The sequence below is a fragment of the Biomphalaria glabrata genome, chromosome 14 (genome assembly GCF_947242115.1).
Source record: "Biomphalaria glabrata chromosome 14, xgBioGlab47.1, whole genome shotgun sequence".
Lineage (NCBI taxonomy): Eukaryota > Metazoa > Mollusca > Gastropoda > Planorbidae > Biomphalaria > Biomphalaria glabrata.
Window position 1 is genome coordinate 27,745,461 of NC_074724.1, and position 25,993 is coordinate 27,771,453.

A 25,993-nucleotide genomic window follows, 5' to 3' on the forward strand; every position below is an offset into this window, starting at 1 on the left:
TCCTAGAATAAGGTTAAACATCCCTGCTCTACTCTGTTGGTCCTAGAATAAGGTTAAACATCCCTCCTCTACTCTGTTGGTCCTAGAATAAGGTTAAACATCCCTGCTCTACTCTGTTGGTCCTAGAATAAGGTTAAACATCCCTCCTCTACTCTGTTGGTCCTAGAATAAGGTTAAACATCCCTGCTCTACTCTGTTGGTCCTAGAATAAGGTTAAACATCCCTGCTCTACTCTGTTGGTCCTAGAATAAGGTTAAACATCCCTGCTCTACTCTGTTGGTCCTAGAATAAGGTTAAACATCCCTGCTCTACTCTGTTGGTCCTAGAATAAGGTTAAACATCCCTCCTCTACTCTGTTGGTCCTAGAATAAGGTTAAACATCCCTGCTCTACTCTGTTGGTCCTAGAATAAGGTTAAACATCCCTGCTCTACTCTGTTGGTCCTAGAATAAGGTTAAACATCCCTGCTCTACTCTGTTGGTCCTAGAATAAGGTTAAACATCCCTCCTCTACTCTGTTGGTCCTAGAATAAGGTTAAACATCCCTGCTCTACTCTGTTGGTCCTAGAATAAGGTTAAACATCCCTCCTCTACTCTGTTGGTCCTAGAATAAGGTTAAACATCCCTCCTCTACTCTGTTGGTCCTAGAATAAGGTTAAACATCCCTGCTCTACTCTGTTGGTCCTAGAATAAGGTTAAACATCCCTCCTCTACTCTGTTGGTCCTAGAATAAGGTTAAACATCCCTGCTCTACTCTGTTGGTCCTAGAATAAGGTTAAACATCCCTCCTCTACTCTGTTGGTCCTAGAATAAGGTTAAACATCCCTGCTCTACTCTGTTGGTCCTAGAATAAGGTTAAACATCCCTGCTCTACTCTGTTGGTCCTAGAATAAGGTTAAACATCCCTGCTCTACTCTGTTGGTCCTAGAATAAGGTTAAACATCCCTGCTCTACTCTGTTGGTCCTAGAATAAGGTTAAACATCCCTCCTCTACTCTGTTGGTCCTAGAATAAGGTTAAACATCCCTGCTCTACTCTGTTGGTCCTAGAATAAGGTTAAACATCCCTGCTCTACTCTGTTGGTCCTAGAATAAGGTTAAACATCCCTGCTCTACTCTGTTGGTCCTAGAATATTTTCTGTAGATCTATATTTAGATTTCTACCCAAGAGACACTACCAGTGGTATGCCAAGCAACTATTGTATAGACCTGCAGAGTTGTTGTTCTTGCTAATATCACTCAGGGGTGAAGGGGCTTATTTTATACACGATAAATGAAAATAAAGATGCGATAAACAATGGATAGAAAATGAAGAGTCCGCCAACATGACATTCGGTCCAAAAACTGAGTCCCCCTGAACCCACCCCCACACACCACCCAAAAAAAAAACCATACTTGGTCAAAACAAAATTCTATGGAGAACTTGCTGGCAAATGTCCAGTCTATCACTGTCAAAAGAATCGGTAATTGACCCCCCTGTTTCCCTACACGCACACACACCACGCCATTCATTTTGATGTTTCAGCTGCGACTGAGAAAGATTAAGAATAAACTTTGGGAAAACCCGGTTAGACTTTTTGAAATTAACGATCTTAGACAGACAGTAAAAACAAAAATTAAATCACATTCTAGAGTGGAACTCTTTCAACAAAAAACTAGTAGGCCTACATCTAATGATCACATGCCAGAATATTGAGACCGCTCCTTTGTTGTTGGCCTCCCTCATTCGTGGTACGACTTTTGGTTTATCTCATAGAAATGAAATCCTGGGAATAAGTTAGAGTTAGAACGATGCTGTCCATACAGCTGTCCACCGCCTTTCTCCACGCAGCTGTCCACCGCCTTTCTCCACGCAGCTGTCCACCGCCTTTCTCCACACTGCTGTCCACCACCTTTCTCCACGCAGCTGTCCACCACCTTTCTCCACACTGCTGTCCACCACCTTTCTCCACGCAGCGGTCCACCGCCTTTCTCCACACTGCTGTCCACCACCTTTCTCCACGCAGCTGTCAAACGCCTTTCTCCACACTGCTGTCCACCACCTTTCTCCACACTGCTGTCCACCACCTTTCTCCACGCAGCGGTCCACCGCCTTTCTCCACACTGCTGTCCACCACCTTTCTCCACACTGCTGCCCACCGCCTTTCTCCACACTGCTGTCCACCACCTTTCTCCACACAGCTGCCCACCGCCTTTCTCCACACTGCTGTCCACCACCTTTCTCCACGCAGCTGTCAAACGCCTTTCTCCACACTGCTGTCCACCACCTTTCTCCACACTGCTGTCCACCGCCTTTCTCCACACTGCTGTCCACCACCTTTCTCCACGCAGCTGTCCACCGCCTTTCTCCACACTGCTGTCCACCGCCTTTCTCCACGCAGCTGTCCACCGCCTTTCTCCACACTGCTGTCCACCACCTTTCTCCACGCAGCTGTCAAACGCCTTTCTCCACACAGCTGCCCACCACCTTTCTCCACACAGCTGTCAAACACCTTTCTCCACACAGCTGTCAAACGCCTTTCTCCACACAGCTGTCCACCACCTTTCTCCACGCAGCTGTCAAACGCCTTTCTCCACACAGCTGCCCACCACCTTTCTCCACACAGCTGTCCACCACCTTTCTCCACGCAGCTGTCAAACGCGTTTCTCCACACAGCTGCCCACCACCTTTCTCCACGCAGCTGTCAAACGCCTTTCTCCACACAGCTGTCCACCACCTTTCTCCATACAGCTGTCAAACGCCTTTCTCCACACAGCTGTCCACCACCTTTCTCCACGCAGCTGTCAAACGCCTTTCTCCAGGCAGCTGTCCACCACCTTTCTCCACACAGCTGTCAAACGCCTTTCTCCACGCAGCTGTCCACCACCTTTCTCCACGCAGCTGTCAAACGCCTTTCTCCACACAGCTGTCCACCACCTTTCTCCACGCAGCTGTCAAACGCCTTTCTCCACACAGCTGTCCACCACCTTTCTCCACGCAGCTGTCAAACGCCTTTCTCCACACAGCTGTCCACCACCTTTCTCCACACTGCTGTCCACCGCCTTTCTCCACACTGCTGTCCACCACCTTTCTCCACGCAGCTGTCAAACGCCTTTCTCCACACAGCTGTCCACCACCTTTCTCCACACAGCTGTCAAACGCCTTTCTCCACACAGCTGTCCACCACCTTTCTCCACACAGCTGTCAAACGCCTTTCTCCACACAGCTGTCCACCACCTTTCTCCACACAGCTGTCCACCACCTTTCTCCACACAGCTGTCCACCGCCTTTCTCCACACAGCTGCCCACCACCTTTCTCCACGCAGCTGTCAAACGCCTTTCTCCACACAGCTGTCAACCACCTTTCTCCACAAAGCTGTCAAACGCCTTTCTCCACACAGCTGTCCAACGGCTTTCTCCACACAGCTGTCCATCGCCTTTCTCCAGGCAGCTGTCCACCACCTTTCTCCACGCAGCTGTCCACCGTCTTTCTCCACACAGCTGTCAACCGCCTTTCTCCAGGCAGCTGTCCACCACCTTTCTCCACACAGCTGTCAAACGCCTTTCTCCACGCAGCTGTCCACCACCTTTCTCCACGCAGCTGTCAAACGCCTTTCTCCACACAGCTGTCCACCACCTTTCTCCACGCAGCTGTCAAACGCCTTTCTCCACACAGCTGTCCACCACCTTTCTCCACACAGCTGCCCACCACCTTTCTCCATGCAGCTGCCCACCGCCTTTCTCCACACAGGCCAACCACCTTTCTCCATGCAGCTTTCCATCGCCTTTCTCCACACAGCTGCCCACCACCTTTCTTCACACAGCTGCCCACCGCCTTTCTCCACACAGCTGCCCACCACCTTTCTACATGCAGCTGTCCACCGCAGCTGTCCACCGATTTTCTCCACACAGCTGTCCAACGCCTTTCTCCACACAGCTGCCCACCGCCTTTCTCCACACAGCTGCCCACCGCCTTTCTCCACACAGCTGCCCACCACCTTTCTCCATGCAGCTGTCCACCGATTTTCTCCACACAGCTGTCCAACGGCTTTCTCCACGCAGCTGTCCACCGCCTTTCTCCAGGCAGCTGTCCACCGCATTTCTCCACACAGCTGTCCACCGCCTTTCTCCACACAGCTGTCCAACGCCTTTCTCCACACAGCTGTCCACCGCCTTTCTCCACACAGCTGCCCACCGCCTTTCTCCACACAGCTGCCCACCACCTTTCTCCATGCAGCTGTCCACCGCCTTTCTCCACACAGCTGTCCAACGGCTTTCTCCACACAGCTGTCCACCGCCTTTCTCCAGGCAGCTGTCCACCACCTTTCTCCACGCAGCTGTCCACCGTCTTTCTCCACACAGCTGTCAACCGCCTTTCTCCACACAAAATTCCACCACCTTTCTCCACACAGCTGTCCACCGCTATTCTCCACACAGCTGTCCACCGCCTTTCTCCACAGGAAGGAACGGCAGGTGCCAATACAGCTAGGGATCAGTAGCGTCGCATATTGTCAGGATGTATCATTGTGTGCTGCAAGCAGAGTAAGGGTCACCAGCTCCCGTATTTTCCTCAGGCTTGACTATCAAAGCCTTTCCCATTTTCGGGTTCTGCCGCAAGTTATCAGAGGTTTGGATTCAAAGTTTTCCTTCTCCTAGGGAGGTAGCCAGCTAAAGCTATCGAGTCGCACCTGTCCGAAGCTTACTGGTTTAAGTACCGTGAAATGGGGTGACTTTGCCTACTCAATACTAAAAATGTAAAAGGCTTTAAAAACGTTTTTCCTGAGTTGTTTCCCGTGAAGTTTCATTTAATTATATAAGAATATAGGTTAGTGTTTAGAAATGATACTTCCTTTCTTCTGTAAGTAGCAAAACATGGCAGATACACGTTTTTGAATCAGGGTCTTCAATTTCAGCTGTACCAGTTGCTCGGCCTTGCACAGTGTTCTGTTGGTGAAAAAGAGTTTCGAAAGTACCCAACAGCTGAGCCACACGTGAAGGCCATGAGTTGGAATGATTGTCAAAAGCTATATGGAAATGTGAAATACTTAGTATTATTAGTTTGTATAGAGACGCACCATAGTTGACAGACTTTGAACGCGACATTTAGTGCCGTCACGACTTAGTTGTGCTATAGATTATTTTATGTAAATATAGGCAGTTGGTGTTAGGACTCCAGAGGGATAACTTAATATTACAGGCAGACACTTGATTGTGGCCTTTCCAATATTAAACGTCACCTGAGTTTACATAGCGGTTTGGACTAAGTCTCTTGTTACTTGTTCCATGTGTAGGTCTTGTTACTTGTTCCATGTGTAGGTCTTGTTACTTGTTCCATGTGTAGGTCTTGTTACTTGTTCCATGTGTAGGTCTTGTTACTTGTTCCATGTGTAGGTCTTGTTACTTGTTCCATGTGTAGGTCTTGTTACTTGTTCCATGTGTAGGTCTTGTTACTTGTTCCATGTGTAGGTCTTGTTACTTGTTCCATGTGTAGGTCTTGTTACTTGTTCCATGTGTAGGTCTTGTTACTTGTTCCATGTGTAGGTCTTGTTACTTGTTCCATGTGTAGGTCTTGTTACTTGTTCCATGTGTAGGTCTTGTTACTTGTTCCATGTGTAGGTCTTGTTACTTGTTCCATGTGTAGGTCTTGTTACTTGTTACATGTGTAGGTCTTTTTACTTGTTACATGTGTAGGTCTTGTTACTTGTTAGTTAAGTACATAGAATACACGCGTACAAGAAACCCAGACATCTTCAGAGTAATGTGTCGAGGTCAGACAGCCAACTACAAGGGCAAGGCCAACCACAAGAAACATGCATTTGGAAGCATCTTATAGGTAATGCAATGTTTATATCCATTACCACTTCCCGCATTATCATGGAGCCAGATCACTTCAGAACACTCCATACTGAGTCCATACAGAATCACCAAGAAAATTTTTTTTAAGTCGAAGAGCTGGGGGGAAAAACCCAGGCAACCTTTCACAGCTTTAATGATGATTTGTTCTTCAATAATATTTTTTAAACAATGGAAGTATTGATTACTGTAAAACGGCATAGTTTAGTTTGCTTTTGGAAGATATTAAAATTCGGTCAGAAATGGACATTGATTGGTCTAATTGAGAGAGCTAATATATCTTATTATCTATCTGATTATCTTGCAGGTAATAAAATGTCTGCACGACTTCAGCGGTTCTCAATCAATGACGAAGAACGAACGTACTAAAAGTACTATTTCAGTGGCATTGAACCTTATTATTTTGCAGATTGCCATCTATAAGCTCGTTAGGACACGCTAAGACAGTGTTTCTCAAACATTTAGCCAGCTGGGGATCTGGTTTGGCGCTGTAAGCGTTTTCCTGCGTTCTGAGCTTCATCATTTCATTCTCCTAGAGTCCACATTTTGCTAGAGTAAGAAGAGCGCATGTCAACAAAACAAAAGTGTAAGTAACAATTGATACAACGGCCAGACATTGAAATAGTTTCTTGCAATCAGAATTGAGAAATGCATTTCCCTGGCGTCTAGAGTACTCTAATCATCCTAGTAAAAAAAATTTTTTTTTAAAGAAATACTTAAAAAAAAAAACAAAGTTAATTTGGATCAGTCATGTAATTAAATGTGTAATAGATCTAGACTAATTTTGGTTTTGTCATTTGTCAATTACTGAATTCTATTGCGTTTTTTTTAAATGTCTTTTTAAGCAAACATTTAGATCTACAGGAAAGTATATTTAAATTTAAACCAAACAAACAAACAAAAACTATAAACTCTTTTTTATTCGAGAACCCTTCGCTGCGTGCATTGAGCAAATTATTGCTAGGCTAAATTGATTTTAAATTATTTATTTATACTACAATCTTAAAAAACAACAACACAAAAATATTGGAAAAAAAAATTATTTATCCAGCTAAGTTCAATATTTTTCTAAGAAGACCACCAATTGTATAAAAAATTGTGCTTAGATTTGTTTGAGATTAGATAGAAATTATTAACAAGAGTGAAAAGAATATGTGTACATTTACTGAACTACTGGCCTCCTTCAAGGTAGATCTAATATGTCGAATTTGGAATTAGAATTTTGGGGGTAGCATGTTTCACTTTCCATTTATGTCATGAGTATTAAAATCTGTCGGGACTATATATTATGTAAAAAAGTTAATGTTAATACTATATAGCAGGGGTGGGCAAATTACGGTCCGCGAGCCACATGCCAGAGTGTTTTAAGCAGCCCGCGAAGACCTACAGAATTCAGGTGTGCCCACAGATTAAACAGATAATAAAAGGGGAAAAAAATCATTAAATAATGTTAAATATATCTTATCTCTTATGATGAAGAGGCTGAAGTAACATTGTCTCTGCATGTCATTCTACAAAGTTTAAAGCAAATGAAGATTATGTTTGTTTGCAATATTTCCAAACATTTAGTCAAAGACATAAACTTAGGCCAGTATTTATTCAATGCTATGAAGAACTGTGTTGAACGTTTTGGGTAGACTTGGAACAAGATGGCAAGTATAAGAACTGATGGAGCCCGTGCTTTTACTGAGAAAAACAGGTTTTTTTTTATATAAATAAAAGAACAGTATCCCAACTATAAACACTACACGGGAAAGTTTGCACAAAACTGCATTGAATATGAAACACTTTATTGACCCAATTATCTCAGCGATCAAACTTATCAGAGCTAGGGGTCTTAACCACATGCAGTTCCGAGAAGTACTTGAAGATGTGGAAACAAAACATTACGATGTTCGGTACCACAGTGTCCGCTGAGTTAGCGTAGGCAAGGTATTGAGAAGAATATGGGATCTCAAGGAAGACATTGTTATGCTCTTTGAGGGACATAGACTTTGACTTTGTTACTACTATTTCTAAAGAAGAGTCAAGACAGACTTCGTGTTTTTCAACTATCTAATATATATCAATGAGTTGCTTACACATGATAATAATTCATGATATGTATTTTTCCAAACAAAACTTTTCCATTTCTCAAGGCAAGCAAGTGAAAACAGGGTTAATCATTTTCCTTTGCTGACAAGTTTCTAGTAAAATGGTTCAAAAGTACAAGACTTGTTGAATTTGCAAAGCAAATTTTAAGACATCAAGATCTTGATACCAGTTTTCAATATCCTCACTTCACCTTTACAGAAATACAAAAGCTGATTCAGCTCCAGATGAAATACCTCCAATAAAAATTACGACCTTCCACTGGAGTTTTATGGGTGCTAGAAGCTGTTATTTCCACACTTAAAACAAACTTAATGCTAAATTTTTACATTATTTCACATAGATCGTGAACTTTGTTTTGTTTTGTTTGAAAACAAACAAATGTAAGAACAACTCGATGCTGACAGACTGTAATTTGACAGCAGTCATAAGGATAACAACTAGTTAGCTAGTTCCACCACAGTTCCAGCACATTATGCACGAGTGTAAAATTAAATATTTTACATTAAGTACAACAATACAACCAGATTGTTGTGATGAATTTTTGTGATGTAAAAAGGCAATAACAAAATTTTGAAAAATATTCGTAAAATTACTTTTAGAAATCGCTAAATCTTCTTGTAATTCCTCAAACAGTAGTGTAAAAAAAGATGTACATGTCTAATACACTATTCAATGTATATTTTCTAAGTTGTAAATACATATTATATAACTGTGGCCCCCCATTCCTATTTTTTTTTATGCGGCCCTCGAAAGAAAAAGGTTGCGCACCCTGCTATAAAGACATCCTATATGCTAAGCTTGCGGAGGAAGTCAGACCTAAGGGCTTACCTACAGAGATGTCAGCAAGCAAAACATGAAAACCACAGGTATCAACGAAAGAATGCGGTAGCTCAGGACAGGCATGGACTGTGCTGGTCGGTACAGAACCTCGCAGGGTGTCAAAGAATCTAAGCTGCCTTAGTCGAGTGAAAGAAAAAGAAAGCTGCCCTATCAGCTAGCCCTAAAAAACGTAAAGTTCCTCTTGCAGACCTTGTGATCTATAAGGTATATGATGTAAAAGTCATCTGTTTCTGTGGCCTACGGTTAACAAGGGTGTCATATAAAGAACAACAGCCTTTACTTTTCTCCAACTAATGTCAGGTAGCCATTAGAGATGGGTAGACTCAGAGACGCCCAAAGATCCCGACATTCAAAAGCCCAGTCTTCACCAGTATTCGAACCCGGGACCCCCGTTTCGGAAGCCAAGCGCTTTACAGTTCAGCCACCGCGCCTCCAGCTAGCCCTAAAACAGATGCATAAACATGCCAGAACTGTGGCAAACTCTGCCGCTACAGAATTGGCTTGATTAGTCACTTCAGATTTTTCCTCGTCTCAGTACGATACCAAAGCCAATGACTCACCTTGGCGCATTTATTGTCTTCCGAGACAGAAGGAACCATATATCTAATATATATATATATATATATATATATATATATATATATATATATATATATATATATATATATATATATATATATATTGTTACGTATTTCTGATTTTCTGGCTAAATGTACTAGGCACACAAATAAAAGAAACACTGCAAAGAACTTGACGACTCAACTTTCAGCTTTAAATAACTTTATTGAATTATAACTATAACAATTCGTCACTGTAACATGTAGCGTATACGTCTTACATCGACTGTATCGACTGTAACGGCTCAAGTCCACTCTCTTCTACTGTCTCGCACAGTAGAGAACAGTATCGACGACTGTACTGACTCTTTTCACATGAACATCTCTGGTTTATAAAGAGTCCCTAATCGCTTGTCTATTGTTGCAAAAACACTGCTAGTACCCTCTGGAACAACATGGGAGGAAACATCACATCCTGTTGTTGTTTATACATGTCGATTCCAGGGGATGCCTGCTGCAGTGTCATCTCGCCGAGGTCACACGTAGTGACCTCTAACTGTCACTGTTCATTTGTCACAATGCCCCCCTTCGTAAATCTGTTCGTCCTCTGGAACAACACGTGAGGCACGTCCCATCCTGTCTTTGTTTACATGCATAGATTCCAGATAACACTCGGTGCTGTGTCATCTCGCCGGGGTCACACATAGTGACCTCTACCTGTCACTGTTCATTCGTAACACTGCCCCCTTCTTAGATCTGTTCGTCCCGAACAGATTCTATTTCACCACGGTACTGATGTTGTCGGTCAACGTGGACAACCTTCAGCTTGGACCGTGGACTTTTCTGTATCCGGTAGACCACGTCGTTTATTCTTTTTACGACACGGTATGGACCTTCCCAGTCTCTTTGGAGTTTCGGGGATCTGCCTTTTCGTCTCTGTGGGTTATAGAGCCACACTAGATCATTCTCATGGAACCCCGACGTATTGGCCCGTTTGTCATACCTCGTTTTCATCAGGTCACTGTTGGTCTTGATGTTTCTGCGGGCCAATACATGAGCATTCTCCAATCGTCTTCGGAGATTGGTGACATATTCAGTTGAAGACACTGGCGTATCTCTCGGAATCCCAAATAACAGGTCACATGGTAGACGAAGCTCACGACCAAATAACATCTTCGCTGGGGTATATCCTGTGGTGCTATGAACGGATCCTCTGTATGACATGAGGAACATGGGGATATGGCTGTCCCAGTCGTCTTGTCGGTCATCAGTAACCTTAGACAGATGTTGTTCTAGGGTTCTGTTGAATCGCTCCACCATCCCATCAGATTGCGGATGGAGAGCTGTCGTGTGAGTCTTTTCGATGCCAAGTGTCTTGCACATCTCCTGGAAAACTTTGGACTCGAAGTTCCTGCCCTGGTCAGAGTGCAACTCATTAGGTACACCAAAGCGACTGATCCAGTTATCCACGAGTGTTTCGGCCACTGTGATAGCTTCTTGATTTGGTATGGCATAAGCTTCTGGCCATTTGCTGAAATAGTCCATGACTACCAAGATGTATTTGTTTCCTTTCTTGGTTTCAGGAAATGGGCCTGCTACATCTATTGCGATCCTCTCGAATGGAACACCAACATTATACTGTTGCAAAAGACCCCTAGTTTTGCGTCGAGGGCCTTTTGCTGCCGCACATATGTCGCACCTTCGACACCATTCCTCTACATCCTCTCTATATCTGAACCAGTAGAACCGCTGACGAACCTTTTCCAGAGTCTTATTGACACCAAGATGAGATCCGCTAGCGCCATTATGCATCTCTTTCAGTACTTCAGCAACTCTCACCTTCGGTAACATCAGCTGAAGGCGATTGGATGTTCCATCAGCAGATTCCCAAGCTCTTTTGATGACACCATTGACTAACGTCAGCGAGTCCCACTGAGCCCAGTACGCCTTGGTGGCTACCCCCTTCTCAGAGATGTCTTTCCAATTTGGCCGTTGTCCATCTTCTTTCCATAGAAGAATGGGAGCCAGATCTTCATCTTGCATTTGGTCCTCTCGAATCCTTTTATCACACCAGGGTCCGGAAACATCTACTCCGAGCCGAAGACAATTGACAGCTACCTCCTTTTCTTCAGCCCTCTTGCAGTGCTTACATTCTGCTTTGCAGGGTCGTCGAGACAGTGCATCAGCATTTTGGTGAATTTGCCCTTTTCGGTGCTTAGTTTCAAATTCATAGGTTTGAAGACGTTCGATCCACCTTGCCACCTGACCTTCAGGGCTCTTAAACGAAAGCAACCATTGCAGAGCTGCGTGATCTGACCTTAAGATAAATTTCTGCCCGTATAGGTACTTGTGGAAATGTTTTATTGCATCCACAGCAGCCAGCAATTCACGTCTCGTCACACAGTAGTTCCTTTCAGCTCTCGATAGGCTTCGACTGAAGTATGCGATGACTCGTTCAGTTTCATCCACCTTTTGGGACAAGACTGCGCCTATTCCAGTGTTGCTTGCATCTGTGTCGAGTATGAATGTCTTCCCTGGAATGGGGTAGGCCAATACTGGTGATGAGGATAGTGTGTTTTTCAGCCTCTCGAAAGCTTCTTGACATTCAGATGTCCAAATAAATGGCCTCTTTTGCTCTGTCAGTTGATGAAGGACCTTACAGATGTTTGAGAAATTTGGCACGAAACGTCGGTAGTATGTACAGAGTCCCAAGAAACTTCTCAGCTCATGGATATTACTTGGCGTAGGCCATCGTTTCACCGCCTCAACTTTGTCAGGGTCAGTGCTGACTCCGTCATTTGACACAATGTGACCAAGGTACTTAACGTTTTTCCTGAATAAGGAACACTTCTTTGGGCTGAGTCTCATTCCCGCACTTCTTATCCGTTGTAATACTTCCTTCAGATTTGCAAGGTGCTCTTCAAACGTTTTGCCAATGACAATAATGTCATCAAGGTAAACAAGGCATGTAGTCCAATGAAGTCCTCGTAAAACCCTCTCCATCAATCGTTCAAAGGTGGCTGGTGCGTTGCAGAGACCGAATGGCATCACAGTAAATTGCCAGAGGCCATTGCCAGCAGAGAAGGCGGTTTTCTCTCTATCATTGGGATGCATTTCAACTTGCCAATACCCACTCTTTAGGTCGAGAGTAGAAAATACCTGGGACCCTGCAAGCGTGTCCAAAGTATCGTCGATTCTAGGAAGTGGATAACTATCTTTATGTGTGACTTCATTCAGAGCTCTGTAATCTACACAAAATCGCATAGATCCATCCTTCTTCTTTACTAAGACAATAGGCGAACACCAAGGACTATTTGAGGGCTCAATGATTCCTTGCTGCGTCATGCCCTCTATCATGTCCATAGCTTCTTGTTGCTTTGCTAGCGGCAAGCGACGTGGTGGCTGTCGAATCGGTCTGGTGTTTCCAGTGTCTATTCGATGTTGTACCATGTTTGTCCGTCCGCAGTCTGTTTCATCAGATGGCAGAATATCTTCAAACTCAATGATCAACTGTTCCGCTTTGCTAAACTGCTCATCTGATAAATTCACTTTCATTTCTGTCAGGAGCTTGGTAATTTGTGGATTGAAAGGTTTGGTGGAATTAACGATCGTGATATCATTATTACAGTTTCTTATCAGGTCAAGAGTATTACATATTGCGATGGGGCTGTCTTTCTCTAGATGTCTCTCCTGTAGGCCGAGGTTCATGATTCTGACGGGCACCTTTTGATCTTTTCCGACAAGGACCAATGTTTTTCCTACTGCCATTCCGCTGTTGTCATTTTCAATGCCTTCCACTATCGCCGTCATCGTTGCAGTTTGACCATGCTCTAACTTTCCCCAGATAATTGCTTCAGACTGAGCTGGCAAACTTGTATCTTCTGTTAAAAGGATTCTTCTTATTTGACCATTCTCTTCATCTTCATCCCCGAGCAAGGGAATCTCAACATCACCACATTTCAAAGTACCACCTCCGATGTTCAGAGAGAATTCACATTTCTGCATAAAATCGAGCCCAATAATACAGTCATCCGTAATGTTAGCGATCAGAAATTCATGTATAAATGACTGATGCCCGAGCTCAAAGTTTATATTTGTCAGTCCATGTATAGGCATCATCTCTCCACTGGCCGTCTTCAAGGAGTAAGAGTTCACTCTCTTGATTTCGTTCTTTTTGACAATGTCTGGACGAATGACTGAACGTGAGGCACCAGTATCTAGAAGAAAACGGTAATTTCGAGATCCAATTCTACCATTGATGTACAGACTTTTATTCTTCCCTAACACAGCGACTGGAATTATAGTTGCAGGGGCTGTCATGTTCTTGATCGCCGATTTTTGCCCCATAAAACCGGCGAAAGTTAGTTTCCCTGGTAGACATGAGCACCTGACCTTGCATCTGTCTCCGGTCTGTGCTGATACTCTGTTTGTCGGGGAAATCTTCTCGTGCAGTTCCTTTGTAGATGGCCAGGTTCTCCACAATTCCAACAACGTACACTGGTTCTATTCTGTCCTTCTTGCTTCTTATTTGGTCTGCGTTCTTCTAGCACTTCAGTTACCCTTCTGAGAAGTTGTGTAAGATCTTCTTCTTGGACTTCCAGCATACGCCCATGATGGATATTCTTAGAGGCGTCTTTGGCGGCTTCATAGGAGAGGGCGTAGACCAGAGATTCGCTGGATTTGCGCTTACCACTGATTCTTATTGCCTTCTTCAGTTCTGGATCTCGAATAGCATCAATGAATGCATCAGTGATAATGACGTCCAGAAAGTCTTGTGCTGCTGTTGGATATGCCAAATGAGCAAGACGTTCTATGTCCGCCTCTAGCTCTTGCAAGGTTTCACCGGAGCGTTGTTGTCGGGTTTTCAACTGAACTCTATAAACTTCTTGTAAATGTTCGTCTCCGTAACGGAGCTCCATAGCCTTAACAATGGCAGCGTAATCTTGTTGATTTGTTATTGACTGAAGCAGTTCTGCTGCCTTCCCTCTTAAAGCTAACACCAGAGCAGTCGCTTTCTCTTCTTCAGTGTTCCAGTTATTAACCTTGGCCGCTGCCTCAAACTGTCTTTTGTAAACAGTCCATGAGATGGATCCATCAAACACAGGCGGCTTTATCTTCCCAGAGATTTCGGGCACTAATGTTTTTGTTCTAGTACCCCGTTCCTTACTCAGTTGTTCTTGGACATGAGTCCTTATCTCTTCCATTTCTTTTTCCACAGTGTTGACTCTCTGGTCAATCTTCTCGTTCATAGAGCTCATCTGTTCATTTACGTTTTCATTCATGGCGTTTATTTTCTTAAGGCTCTCCTTCATTAAGTCCATCTGGCCCTGCATGTTACTCAGGATCTCTGTCATATCTGGGTTTAATTCAAATATGTATTCATCTGGATCTTGATCTTCCTCAATAAGGGCCTGTCTTAGGCGTTCTGTTAGTGTTTCTTTGTTACCATTGAGCTGCAGACCTCTCTCACGAAGTTCTAGCCTTAATTCTTTGACCAACAGCTGGTTAAGTAGTTTCCTCGAAGACATTTCAGCCAGAAAAACATCCCACTTCTGACACCAATTGTTACGTATTTCTGATTTTCTGGCTAAATGTACTAGGCACACAAATAAAAGAAACACTGCAAAGAACTTGACGACTCAACTTTCAGCTTTAAATAACTTTATTGAATTATAACTATAACAATTCGTCACTGTAACATGTAGCGTATACGTCTTACATCGACTGTATCGACTGTAACGGCTCAAGTCCACTCTCTTCTACTGTCTCGCACAGTAGAGAACAGTATCGACGACTGTACTGACTCTTTTCACATGAACATCTCTGGTTTATAAAGAGTCCCTAATCGCTTGTCTATTGTTGCAAAAACACTGCTAGTACCCTCTGGAACAACATGGGAGGAAACATCACATCCTGTTGTTGTTTATACATGTCGATTCCAGGGGATGCCTGCTGCAGTGTCATCTCGCCGAGGTCACACGTAGTGACCTCTAACTGTCACTGTTCATTTGTCACAATGCCCCCCTTCGTAAATCTGTTCGTCCTCTGGAACAACACGTGAGGCACGTCCCATCCTGTCTTTGTTTACATGCATAGATTCCAGATAACACTCGGTGCTGTGTCATCTCGCCGGGGTCACACATAGTGACCTCTACCTGTCACTGTTCATTCGTAACAATATATATATATATTCATGGGCGTAGCCAGGATTTTTTTTCGGGGAGGGTTTTGTGGGGGGGGATTTCCCCCCCCCCCCCCGACCTCCCCCCCCCCCTTTCGCGATATATATATGTGTGTGTGTGTGTGTGTACATAATTAATCTTTATTACATTCTGACCCTTTCGGAAGACTTTTATTGTTTATTGTAGACTCCCCGCCCTTGCTAGCAAGGGGGTCTGGGGGAGTTCGCAGCGCTCCCCCAGCGCGGGGCGAGGCCCCGCCGCCGAGCACTATTTCTGGTATTGAAAGCCAACAAAATGCATATTCTGAGGTATCTACAGTGCATTATCTTGCTATTAAAAGTTTTATTTCAAAAACCTAATGTGCTATTCTTACTGACTTAGACCCTCTCGCGCCGTTCGGTGCATTTTCCGGCAAGCTGTTTCCGCAACTCTTATTTTGCGTAATTCATTTTGACGGAAAACATGTCCCGCAAAACCTCATGCGACGCTCTGTCACAACCTTACTAAGGATTCGACTCCCAGTTCGGCATATGATTTCTTTGATTTAGACCCGATCTCTATGACTGACTCCTAAAAATGACTGACTCCTAAAATCTGTCTTAGCCATCTTTGTTGAGACACATTTAATGATTTTCAATTTCTGCAGAAGACTATTCACACTTAATTAATGGAACCCAAGCCACTGGTAGAAATTTGTAACCTTTCTTGACTACGCTCTTGGAATTACATGCCTGTATTTCGCTTTAGATTTTATATCGAAAAGGAAAGTTTTTTCGTCAAATCATCTGTTGCGGGGTTTTAATTAAACTAAAAAATTTCTGGTTTTTTGTTTGTTTTGTTTTTAATTCAAAACCCCATTTAGCTACGATCATAGAATTTGGTGACTGTAGTTTGCTTTAAAATAATATTGAAGAGAGAAGTTTTCAACTCTAAACGCTCTGTAGGGGAATTTTAAACTCAAAACCATCTGGAGGGGTTTTAAACTTTAAAGAAAAAGCCATCTGGAGGAGAGGGATTTAAACTCAAAACCCCTTTGGCTACGCTCATAGAATTTTGAGTGTGTAATTTGCTTTTTTGATATTGAAGATGGGGGTTATCGTAAATTTTGGATGGGGTTTTAAAATCAAAATCTTCCTCAACTGTGCTGTTGGAATTTGGGGATTGTTGTTTGCATTTTTTTTTTGTTTTGTTTTATAGAAGAGGGGGATTTAACTGCAAAAACCACTGGTAGGGGGTTTAAAATTCAAAACCCCCTGTAGGGGGTTTTAAACTCAAAGCCCCCTGGTAGAGGGATTTGTATCTCAAAACCCCCTGATAGGGGTTTTTAAAATCTCAAAACCCCCTGATAGGAGTTTTTAAAATCTCAAAACCCCCTGGTAGGGGGATTTAATCTCAAAACCCCCTGGTAGAGGGTTTTTAACTCAAAACTGCCTCGGCTGTGCTGTGGTAAGTGATGATTTAGTATTAAAATCTCACCTAAAATAAACAAAATGAAAGCAAAAATCAGTCACTTAATTCCGTCCCCCCCCCCCGCAGGGGGGGATTTCATTTCGGGGGGGGGTTTGAACCCCAAGAACCCCCCCCTGGCTACGCCCATGTAATATATTTATACATTATAAAATCTAAACCCTGGCAGAACCTGCGACGCCGCTGACCCCAAACTGTATCGGCACTGCCGTTTCTTTGGATACATCAGCTACGTGGGGAGGGGGGAACAGATGTCTGGGCGAAATCGTTCGGACCAGAGCTAATGCATTCATCCCATTTCTATGAGATGATCCATAGTCGCTTCGCGACTGAAGGAGGACATAGATTACAAAATCTTACAATTGAAATAGTATTATTATGTTACGGTTATGAACAATTTTACAGTAATTGCAATTCTCCCAAGTCAGCCTTACAGAAACACTAGGCGCACACACGACGTAACACATTATGTGTATGAAGATTTAAATAACAAACAATAAAATCTAATTCTATAGGCTACTAGTTACACAATGATAGTGTTCTGGATGAAGAGGATGGTAGTCATTATTTCAAGACCCAAACTGTAGGACCGGCCCTGCCAAACTGTAGGACCGGCCCTGCCAAACTGTAGGACCGGCCCTGCCAAACTGTAGGACCGGCCCTCTGCCAAACTGCACATATGAATCTAAAATAAAACAGCTCTATTATCTTGTTACGACGTGGGATTGAACGAAAGTAAATAACTCACCGTGCTCTCAGGATCGCTGGAACCTCTCCGATTGCAGATCCAACTAGGATCAATGAATATCCCCGATTTAAAGAAATAATGTCACAATCTCCAAATCGAATTTACATATCCCGATTCACTAACACAATAGAAAAAAAAACAATCCTCAATCAAGAAATCCAAACTCATAACTTCTCTGTTAACACATCAACACACCCCTCAGGTCAGTTTCCCTACAAGCACAGACAAAGACACAACTCAAAAAGTTTTTGACGTGGGAAAACAAAAGGTCAGTCGGGGGGAGGGGGAACAAGTTTACAACACTGCCTCCTCCCTAGGTCTGTGTGTACCGAACAGACTCTCCCTTATCTCCACAATAACAGTTCAACCGATCTAGGTGCACTACTTTGCATTTAGTTCGAGGGCCCTTCTGGATCCGGTACACAACGTCATTGATCCTTTTCACAATCCCAGTCTTTCTGTAATTTTGGCGATATTCCCTCTTTCTCTTGGGGTTGTATAGCCAGACAAGATCATGTTCTACAAAACCCGTAAAATAGGCCCTTCTATCGTATATGGTTTTCATAAGGTCGCTACTGTCTTTTATCCTACTCCGTGCAATAGCATGAACCTCTTCTAGTCTTCTTCGAAGTCCTGTTACATATTCGCTTGCCGTTGTTGGTTGTTGTCCTGGCTGTCCAAATAAGAGATTGGCTGGCATCCTAAGTTCTCGACCAAACAATAATTTGGCTGGCGTGTAACCTGTAGTTGCATGAACTGCTCCTCTTTAAGACATGAGGAATAGGGGAATCCCAATCATTTTGCTGTTCTGCTGACATAACTTCTCTGTTAACACATCAACACAGCCCTCAGGTCAGTTTCCCTACAAGCACAAAAAAAACAACTCAAAAAGTTTTTCACGTGGGAAAACAAAAGGTCAGACAGGGGGGGGGGGGGGGAAGAAGTTTACAACAATATCAATAATCAATAAAATGTTGGAACCTTTCGCACTGCTGGTAACAGTTTCTCTAGTAACATTCCCAAGAATGGCACGAGATGAGCAGTGACTTGAAGAACAGGATCCACTACTGGCTTCAACAATTTTCTACTGGCAAATGACACCTCAAAACTGGCAATATAATAGCTACACTGGCAATGGTAATCAGGGCCGGTCTTACTAATTGCGGGGCCCAATTTATTCGATACATGCGAGGCCCCTCTTCTAAGTTTGTTTTACAATAACAACTGTTACTATTCTGTAAAGTCTAGTCTGTGAAACGTTGCTTGTCCTAGAGTTAGCCATAACGTTTTTATAAGGATTCGATTCATATTTCTAGTTTTAGTTCAGACGTTAGGAGTTTTGTTATTTATTTTTATAGAGTGCCAGTATTGGTGTTGCATTGCTAGTTCGGGATTACCTTCAGAGCCGGCCTTAGGCCGATTTGACCGATCGCTCCTAATTGGGCCCCCCGCCTGGCAGCGGATCGCAATATACATTTAGCACATCACTATCAGTCATAGCTCTTGTCACATGCTTCTAGAGATGTGGAACTTAAAGGGTTAACCTATTAAGTGTATCGTACGATTGATGTAACTTTAATAATGCCACACTTGTGCCTATTGAGTTTGACTTGCTTCCTATTCATGTTGTATATTAAATGTTGATATACCGATCAAATTAAAATGACTCAAGTAGCAATGAAGATGACAAATGCGAAACCAGAAAGAACACAAATACGTCATACAGAATTATGACGTAAACACACAGCAAAGAAAGCGGCGCACTCTTTGTACAAATGTTCATGTGGTACTTTACTTCATTATTTTGCTCTACAAAAATATCGCATATAATCTCTAAACCAAAAGTTCTAAAAGTCACATGCTGGCTGGACTCCCTTACAAATAACCATGTTCTGCTGAGGATGGTGTGGACAGTATAGAAGCACTACTTTCCGTTCGATAGTTGTGCTGGGTCACTTAGCCCACGTGACAAAAACGAACTTCTTTGGCGAGCTTCAAAGTGGACGGCATAACAGAGGTGCCCCCCCCCCTCACCGTAAGCGCTATAAAGGTCACCTCAGGCGCCATTTCGCTCTCACTGGCATAAAAGAAAGTAGCTGGCAGCAGATGGACTTTAAAAGAAACAGTTGGAGAGCTCTCACGAAGGCCGCGGAAAATATGCAGGTGGCAACTGGGTTTGCGTAGGCATGTGTAGACATTGCCATTACTATTATAGATTGAGTTGTTGATGACCTTAGAGTTTCGAGAAACAATCACCAGATTTGAGAAACTTCATGCTGTTGGAATGTTTGTCGCGTCTCTTGAACCCTCAGATTGAAATCAATCTCGATAGCGCTTTAAGTACCAAAAACAGATTTGGTCTGGGCGAAAGAGGCTTCAACAGTTGAGCAATATATAGCTATATGCTGCTAGTTGCAGTATCTTCCGAAACCAACGAAATTCCGAAGCAAGAACCTGGTGAGCTTTTCAATTTTTATCACAAAATATCGGCTAAATGATTCATTTCCATAACATTTTCATTCGCATATAAAAATGAACTTTTCTTTAAAATATAAATATTTTTTGTGAACAAAATTATTCACAAATAAATAAATTCCAATATAGAATAATAAAATGGAAGGCTACTCAAGGCAAACACATTGGCAAGCTGCATGCCATCACATGGACACATACAATCAATACACTTAGCCTCTAAATAGCTTATGGCTTTTTTCTGTATTAAATCCAAAGAAATTACAATAGGGGGGGAAAACGAATGCGTGATTAGCCAAATTAAAAAAAAAAGCCAAACAAATTCTTGTTTCTGTTCTGCATTAAAGTGCTAAAACGATAGAGGCCAATCTGGCAATTGAGCTAACTACTTAGAATTAAAAACGTGGTTAAAAAAATAATAAAACCAACATAGCCGCGTGCGGTAATTCAGAGATGTGTTATCCTGAGCCTGCGCTACGACTTATGATTGGTTAGTTCCGCTTGTCTTATGATCCAAAATTTCGGTATTTAGAAACGGTCAAAGTGTTAAGTTTTGATGGCTTCATTGGTAACTTAAATGGGACAGGGCTGTAAGACAGTAACGTGGAACTCAAGGCACTCACTTTGATTTGTCCATTACGTGTAACTAGTCAGTTTCCATTCTTGCTTATCAACCTCGTTTTCAGAATGAGGCAAAGCTTAACCTAGTTTTTCTAGATAGATATATAATGCTTATGAAATTAAACCTCACCGCCCAGGGCCGACAATAGGCTGATTTGACCAATTGCTGTAATTGGGCCCCGCGCCTGTCAGGGGCCCCGCAATTTACACTATTAGTCGTGGCTCTTGACACAGGCTTTTAAAGAGTTAACATATTTATTGTAGGCCCATTGTACGATTGACGTAACTTTAATGAACCCACAGGCACCTATTGAGTTAAAGTTGCTTCCTATGCACGCTGTATAACAAATGTTGGTATAATGATCAAAAAGTAATAGTTGTGATTGTAAAAAAAAAAAAAAGAAGAGGGGGGCCTCGCAAGCATCTGGAATTGGGTAATTGTAGATTCGCTTTTTTTTTGGGGGGGGGGGGGGGGGCGAACCTAAAATATATTGTTTAAACTTCTCGGGCAACTTCGGCGAGTGACTTTGTGTATTGAGTTTGAGTTTTTGGCACATCGGCACAATTTAGGCCATGTCGTGCCCGTAATCCCTCAAGGGTTACTCTCCATATCACAAGAGCTAAATTTTATATAGTTAAATCATTAAAACTGTGGTCCATTCACAGTTAAACTCTTTACAATGAACAGATGTATGCAACAATTTCACGTTCTACTTTTGGTAATTTCTACAAATTCAAAGACTGGCGCCTCTGAGTCCACCCAGCTCTAATGGGTACCTGACATTAGTTGGGGGAAAAGTAAAGGCTGTTGATCGTTGTGCTGGCCACATGACACCCACGTTAACCGTAAGCCACAGAAACAAATGACCTTTACAACATCTGCCCTATAGATCACAATGTCAGAAAGGGGAACTTTAATAACTTCAAAACCCGTACTTTGTTACTTTTTCAACGTCGAGATTGTCTACACAAAGTTACACTTTGAAATGTCCAGCACATAATCAAAATAAAACTAACAAACATAGCTTTTAGTGAAAGGGGCAAAAAAAAAAATGGGCACCGGGGTTTTAAAATGGCTTCAGTTAATGCCATAAATAAACCCAGAATCGTGAAAGCCGAAATCCCCTTGGGGCACATCACCATCTCCACTTTTAACGCTACAGCGGACACTAAACCAAGACTCCACCGCAAGGGCAGATAACCAATGCATATTAAGCAGACGAGACTGAGACTTTTCGGTTTCACCGATAGAAGAGTCATTCAGCTGTTTGGGAAAGGGGGGGGGGGGAAATGTCACTTTCTCTTACTCTTTGGTTAGTCTACCAAATATTCATGGGAGAGATTTTTATTTCAAAGTGAAATTTCGAATTTACTTTTCGTGTTTTTTTTTAATGGTGTGACGGGAGGGGAAAAAAAGGAGGGGGGGGAGAAATGTTAGTCTTTAAAATGTTAAATAGGAGAGCCACCGTTTTTATACAGAAATACACAATAAAATAACAATAATAGATATATCGGCATAAGATAGGCTTTGTACAAGACGTAAAGGCCATCTGTTTCTATGGCAGACGGTTAACGAGGGTGTCATGTGACCAGCGCAACGATCAACCGCAATTACTTTCCCCTCAGCTAATGTCAGGCACACATTACATTGGGGTGCATAGGGGCAACCTAATAAAACGAAATTCCATTTTTCACCTAGATTCGAACCCGAGACACCTCGAAGCAAGCGTATTATCAATCAACGGTCAAGCAACGAAAGGTATAAATAATACTATGTATATTTTGTCACAAGTAACTCAAAACTCCATATATTGTCAATGCATTGAGATGGCAAACTTTTGCGTTACGTGTAGATGGAAGTGAATTTCAATAATTCAATAGGGATGCCTAGTCTGCGGCCCGTGAGCCATGACGCGGCCCCTCAAAACTTCATTATAAAGATTAAGCCTCCGAGGCTTATTGGGGAAGGGGGTAGGTCATTCAATTCATTTTTTTTTGGGGGGGGGGGGTGGCAGCATGTGATTCGCCAAAAAAAAAAAGTCCACATTCACTTGTGAGTATCCACATTCACTTGTGAGTATCCACATTCACTTGTGAGTATCCACATTCACTTGTTGGTATCAACATTCACTTGTGAGTATCAACATTCACTTGTGAGTATCTACATTCACTTGTGAGTATCCACATTCACTTGTGAGTATCAACATACACTTGTGAGTATCCACATTCACTTGTGAGTATCAACATTCACTTGTGAGTATCAACATTCACTTGTGAGTATTAACATTCACTTGTGAGTATCAACATTCACTTATGAGTATCAACATTTAACTGTATGTATCATTCACCTGTGTTTATCAAGATTCACTTGTATCAAGATTCATTTGTGTGTATCAACATTCAATTTAGTGTATCAAGATTCACTTGTGAATACCAAAATGCACTTGTTTGTATCAAAATTCACTTGTGAGCATCAGCTTTCACTTGTCACTGCAGGTATCAACATTGGGCCCTATACTTAGTTACTTACCCTGCATGGAGGACGACCTCATGCCAAAAGCGATATTTTTTTGGGCGAGCTTAAAGAATAACGTCGTAAAAGGGGTGCCTACTGTCTACCTCCGTAAGCGCTATAAAGAACAGTTCAGGCGCCATTTTGCCCTCACTTGCATAGAGGAAAGTAGCCAGCTGGGCTGCAAATTGCCTCTAAAAGAGCAAGTTGGAGCGATCTCACGAGGGCCGCGGGACACACATTTGAGAAAAAGAAAAGTACTTGTAGAAGACAGGCAAAGAAACGTAAAGACAACTGAAATATACCCCCCGGCGGTCAACGGCTTTGTCTGCATCAGATGTGGAAATAATGTGCAGGACGCCCCTGGCTTTGTCTGCATCAGATGTGGAAATAATGTGCAGGACGCCCCTGGCTTTGTCTGCATCAGATGTGGAAATAATGCGCAGGACGCCCCTGGCTTTGTCTGCATCAGATGTGGAAATAATGTGCAGGACGCCCCTGGCTTTGTCTGCATCAGATGTGGAAATAATGTGCAGGACGCCCCTGGCTTTGTCTGCATCAGATGTGGAAATAATGTGCAGGACGCCCCTGGCTTTGTCTGCATCAGATGTGGAAATAATGTGCAGGACGCCCCTGGCTTTGTCTGCATCAGATGTGGAAATAATGTGCAGGACGCCCCTGGCTTTGTCTGCATCAGATGTGGAAATAATGTGCAGGACGCCCCTGGCTTTGTCTGCATCAGATGTGGAAATAATGTGCAGGACGCCCCTGGCTTTGTCTGCATCAGATGTGGAAATAATGTGCAGGACGCCCCTGGCTTTATGAAACACTGCTCCCATACTTAATCTTCGGAATTAAATATTATTATCATTAGTGGATATCAATATTCATTAGTGGATATCAATATTCATTAGTGGATATCAATATTCATTTGTGGATATCAATATTCATTAGTGGATATCAATATTCATTTGTGGATATCAATATTCATTAGTGGATATCAATATTCATTTGTGGATATCAATATTCATTAGTGGATATCAATATTCATTAGTGGATATCAATATTCATTAGTGGATATCAATATTCATTAGTGGATATCAATATTCATTAGTGGATATCAATATTCATTAGTGGATATCAATATTCATTAGTGGATATCAATATTCATTAGTGGATATCAATATTCATTAGTGGATATCAATATTCATTAGTGGATATCAATATTCATTAGTGGATATCAATATTCATTAGTGGATATCAATATTCATTAGTGGATATCAATATTCATTAGTGGATATCTGTGATGAACGTCTGGAGACTATGTAGGAAGGCTTAGGCCTCCCGTGATGCCCTGGCAAATAACTCAGCTGTTTGGCGCAGTGCCTCCTAGCTCCCTTACAAGTGGCACTGCAGATACGTGTCCTTGCAGCGCGCTGAACCGCAGACACTCTTGCAAAATATGCACCACACAGTGTCGGCTACGTGCAATACCTATTGGTAGCAAGGGTCCCGCACTGCGCCATCATTTCTTCCTCCAGCCTTTTTATTATTATTACTAGTATTATTATTATGTCAGAAACGAGCGAGTATTCATTCTCTGGCGCTGCCAGGGTCGAGTTTCGTTAAAGGGAAACAAAATTCATCGTAGTCCCTTTATCAGTTTCCACTGAGGAATTTTCTGGTGATGTGGCAGGTCTGCAGCAGTACCGCCCTCTGACAAGCAACGAGATTGTTCCTAAGAATGTTAAGAGCCTTGAAGGTATCTATGAGGTCAGTTGTTATTATTGCATTGACAATTTAATTAGTATCTCCTGTTAAACTAAGAGGGGACTCATGGGATACAATTTTATCAAATATAGAAATATTTTTGTTTTGTTTTGTACCATAGGTCAGAGATTCCTTTGGAGTTATCCTCCACGTTAAACGATACATACATAACTTGTATAACCTGGTGCTTAACTTGATTGCCAAATAATAAATAATACAAACACCAACTAGAGCTAAATTCTAAACCATTCATAATTTATAGATAACCTAGAGTTTAGCTTACCAGACACTGACCTCAACATTGCAGGTTGCATGACGCGTAGGAAGTAATCATCTTCTTTTTCTGAAGTAACGTCTGTATTATATAAGATAAGATAAGAAGATAGGATGCACGTAGGACTATTTAGGGTTAATGTTCCACGTCTTTTCACTTCACAATAAGAGTGACAATCACACACACACACGCACAAATAAACCTGAAATCCTATGTTTCAGTTTAATTCAAAACAGACTTTTTAGTATCCAGTAACCCCCCAGCCCCCCATGGCTAGTCTCGGTGGGGGGGGGGCGATGCATGTGCTACCCCCCTTTGTCGTCATCACCCCGTTCTAAAGTGTATTTAACAACATCGCTTTACACTATTATCTGATGGAGACTTAACTTCGGACTTGAAAGGTCAAACTAAAATTAATAGAATCTCAAGGAGCTTTCAAAAGTGTGGTGTGTTTGTGTGTGTGTGGGGGGTGAGGTGTTAAAAATACTGACCTACAGTTAGCCTACTTAGCGGGGCAGTAAAACAAAATGTCGGCTATGCGAATGTGGAGATCGATTCTTCTCTAGCTAGAACATTTCGTGTTACATAATAAGCTAAAAATGGAAACTATTAATGGGCCCCTATAAA

The 25,993-nt window shown here is 42.5% G+C and overlaps 2 protein-coding genes across 2 annotated transcripts in view; one reads left to right on the top strand and one right to left on the bottom strand.

The window, feature by feature from the left end:
* LOC106073929 (uncharacterized) overlaps positions 1–17,922 on the bottom strand; it is a 118,101-nt gene extending 100,179 nt beyond the window's left edge. The window contains exon 1 of the mRNA XM_056011038.1: positions 17,718–17,922. The gene's annotated coding sequence lies outside the window, so the exon portion shown is untranslated. The remainder of the gene's footprint in view (positions 1–17,717) is intronic.
* Positions 1,788–4,475, top strand: LOC129922713 (mucin-12-like). The gene has a single exon (XM_056009651.1). The coding sequence runs from the start codon at positions 1,788–1,790 to the stop codon at positions 4,473–4,475; it is 2,688 nt and encodes an 895-aa protein (XP_055865626.1).
* Positions 17,923–25,993: the final 8,071 nt, after the last annotated feature.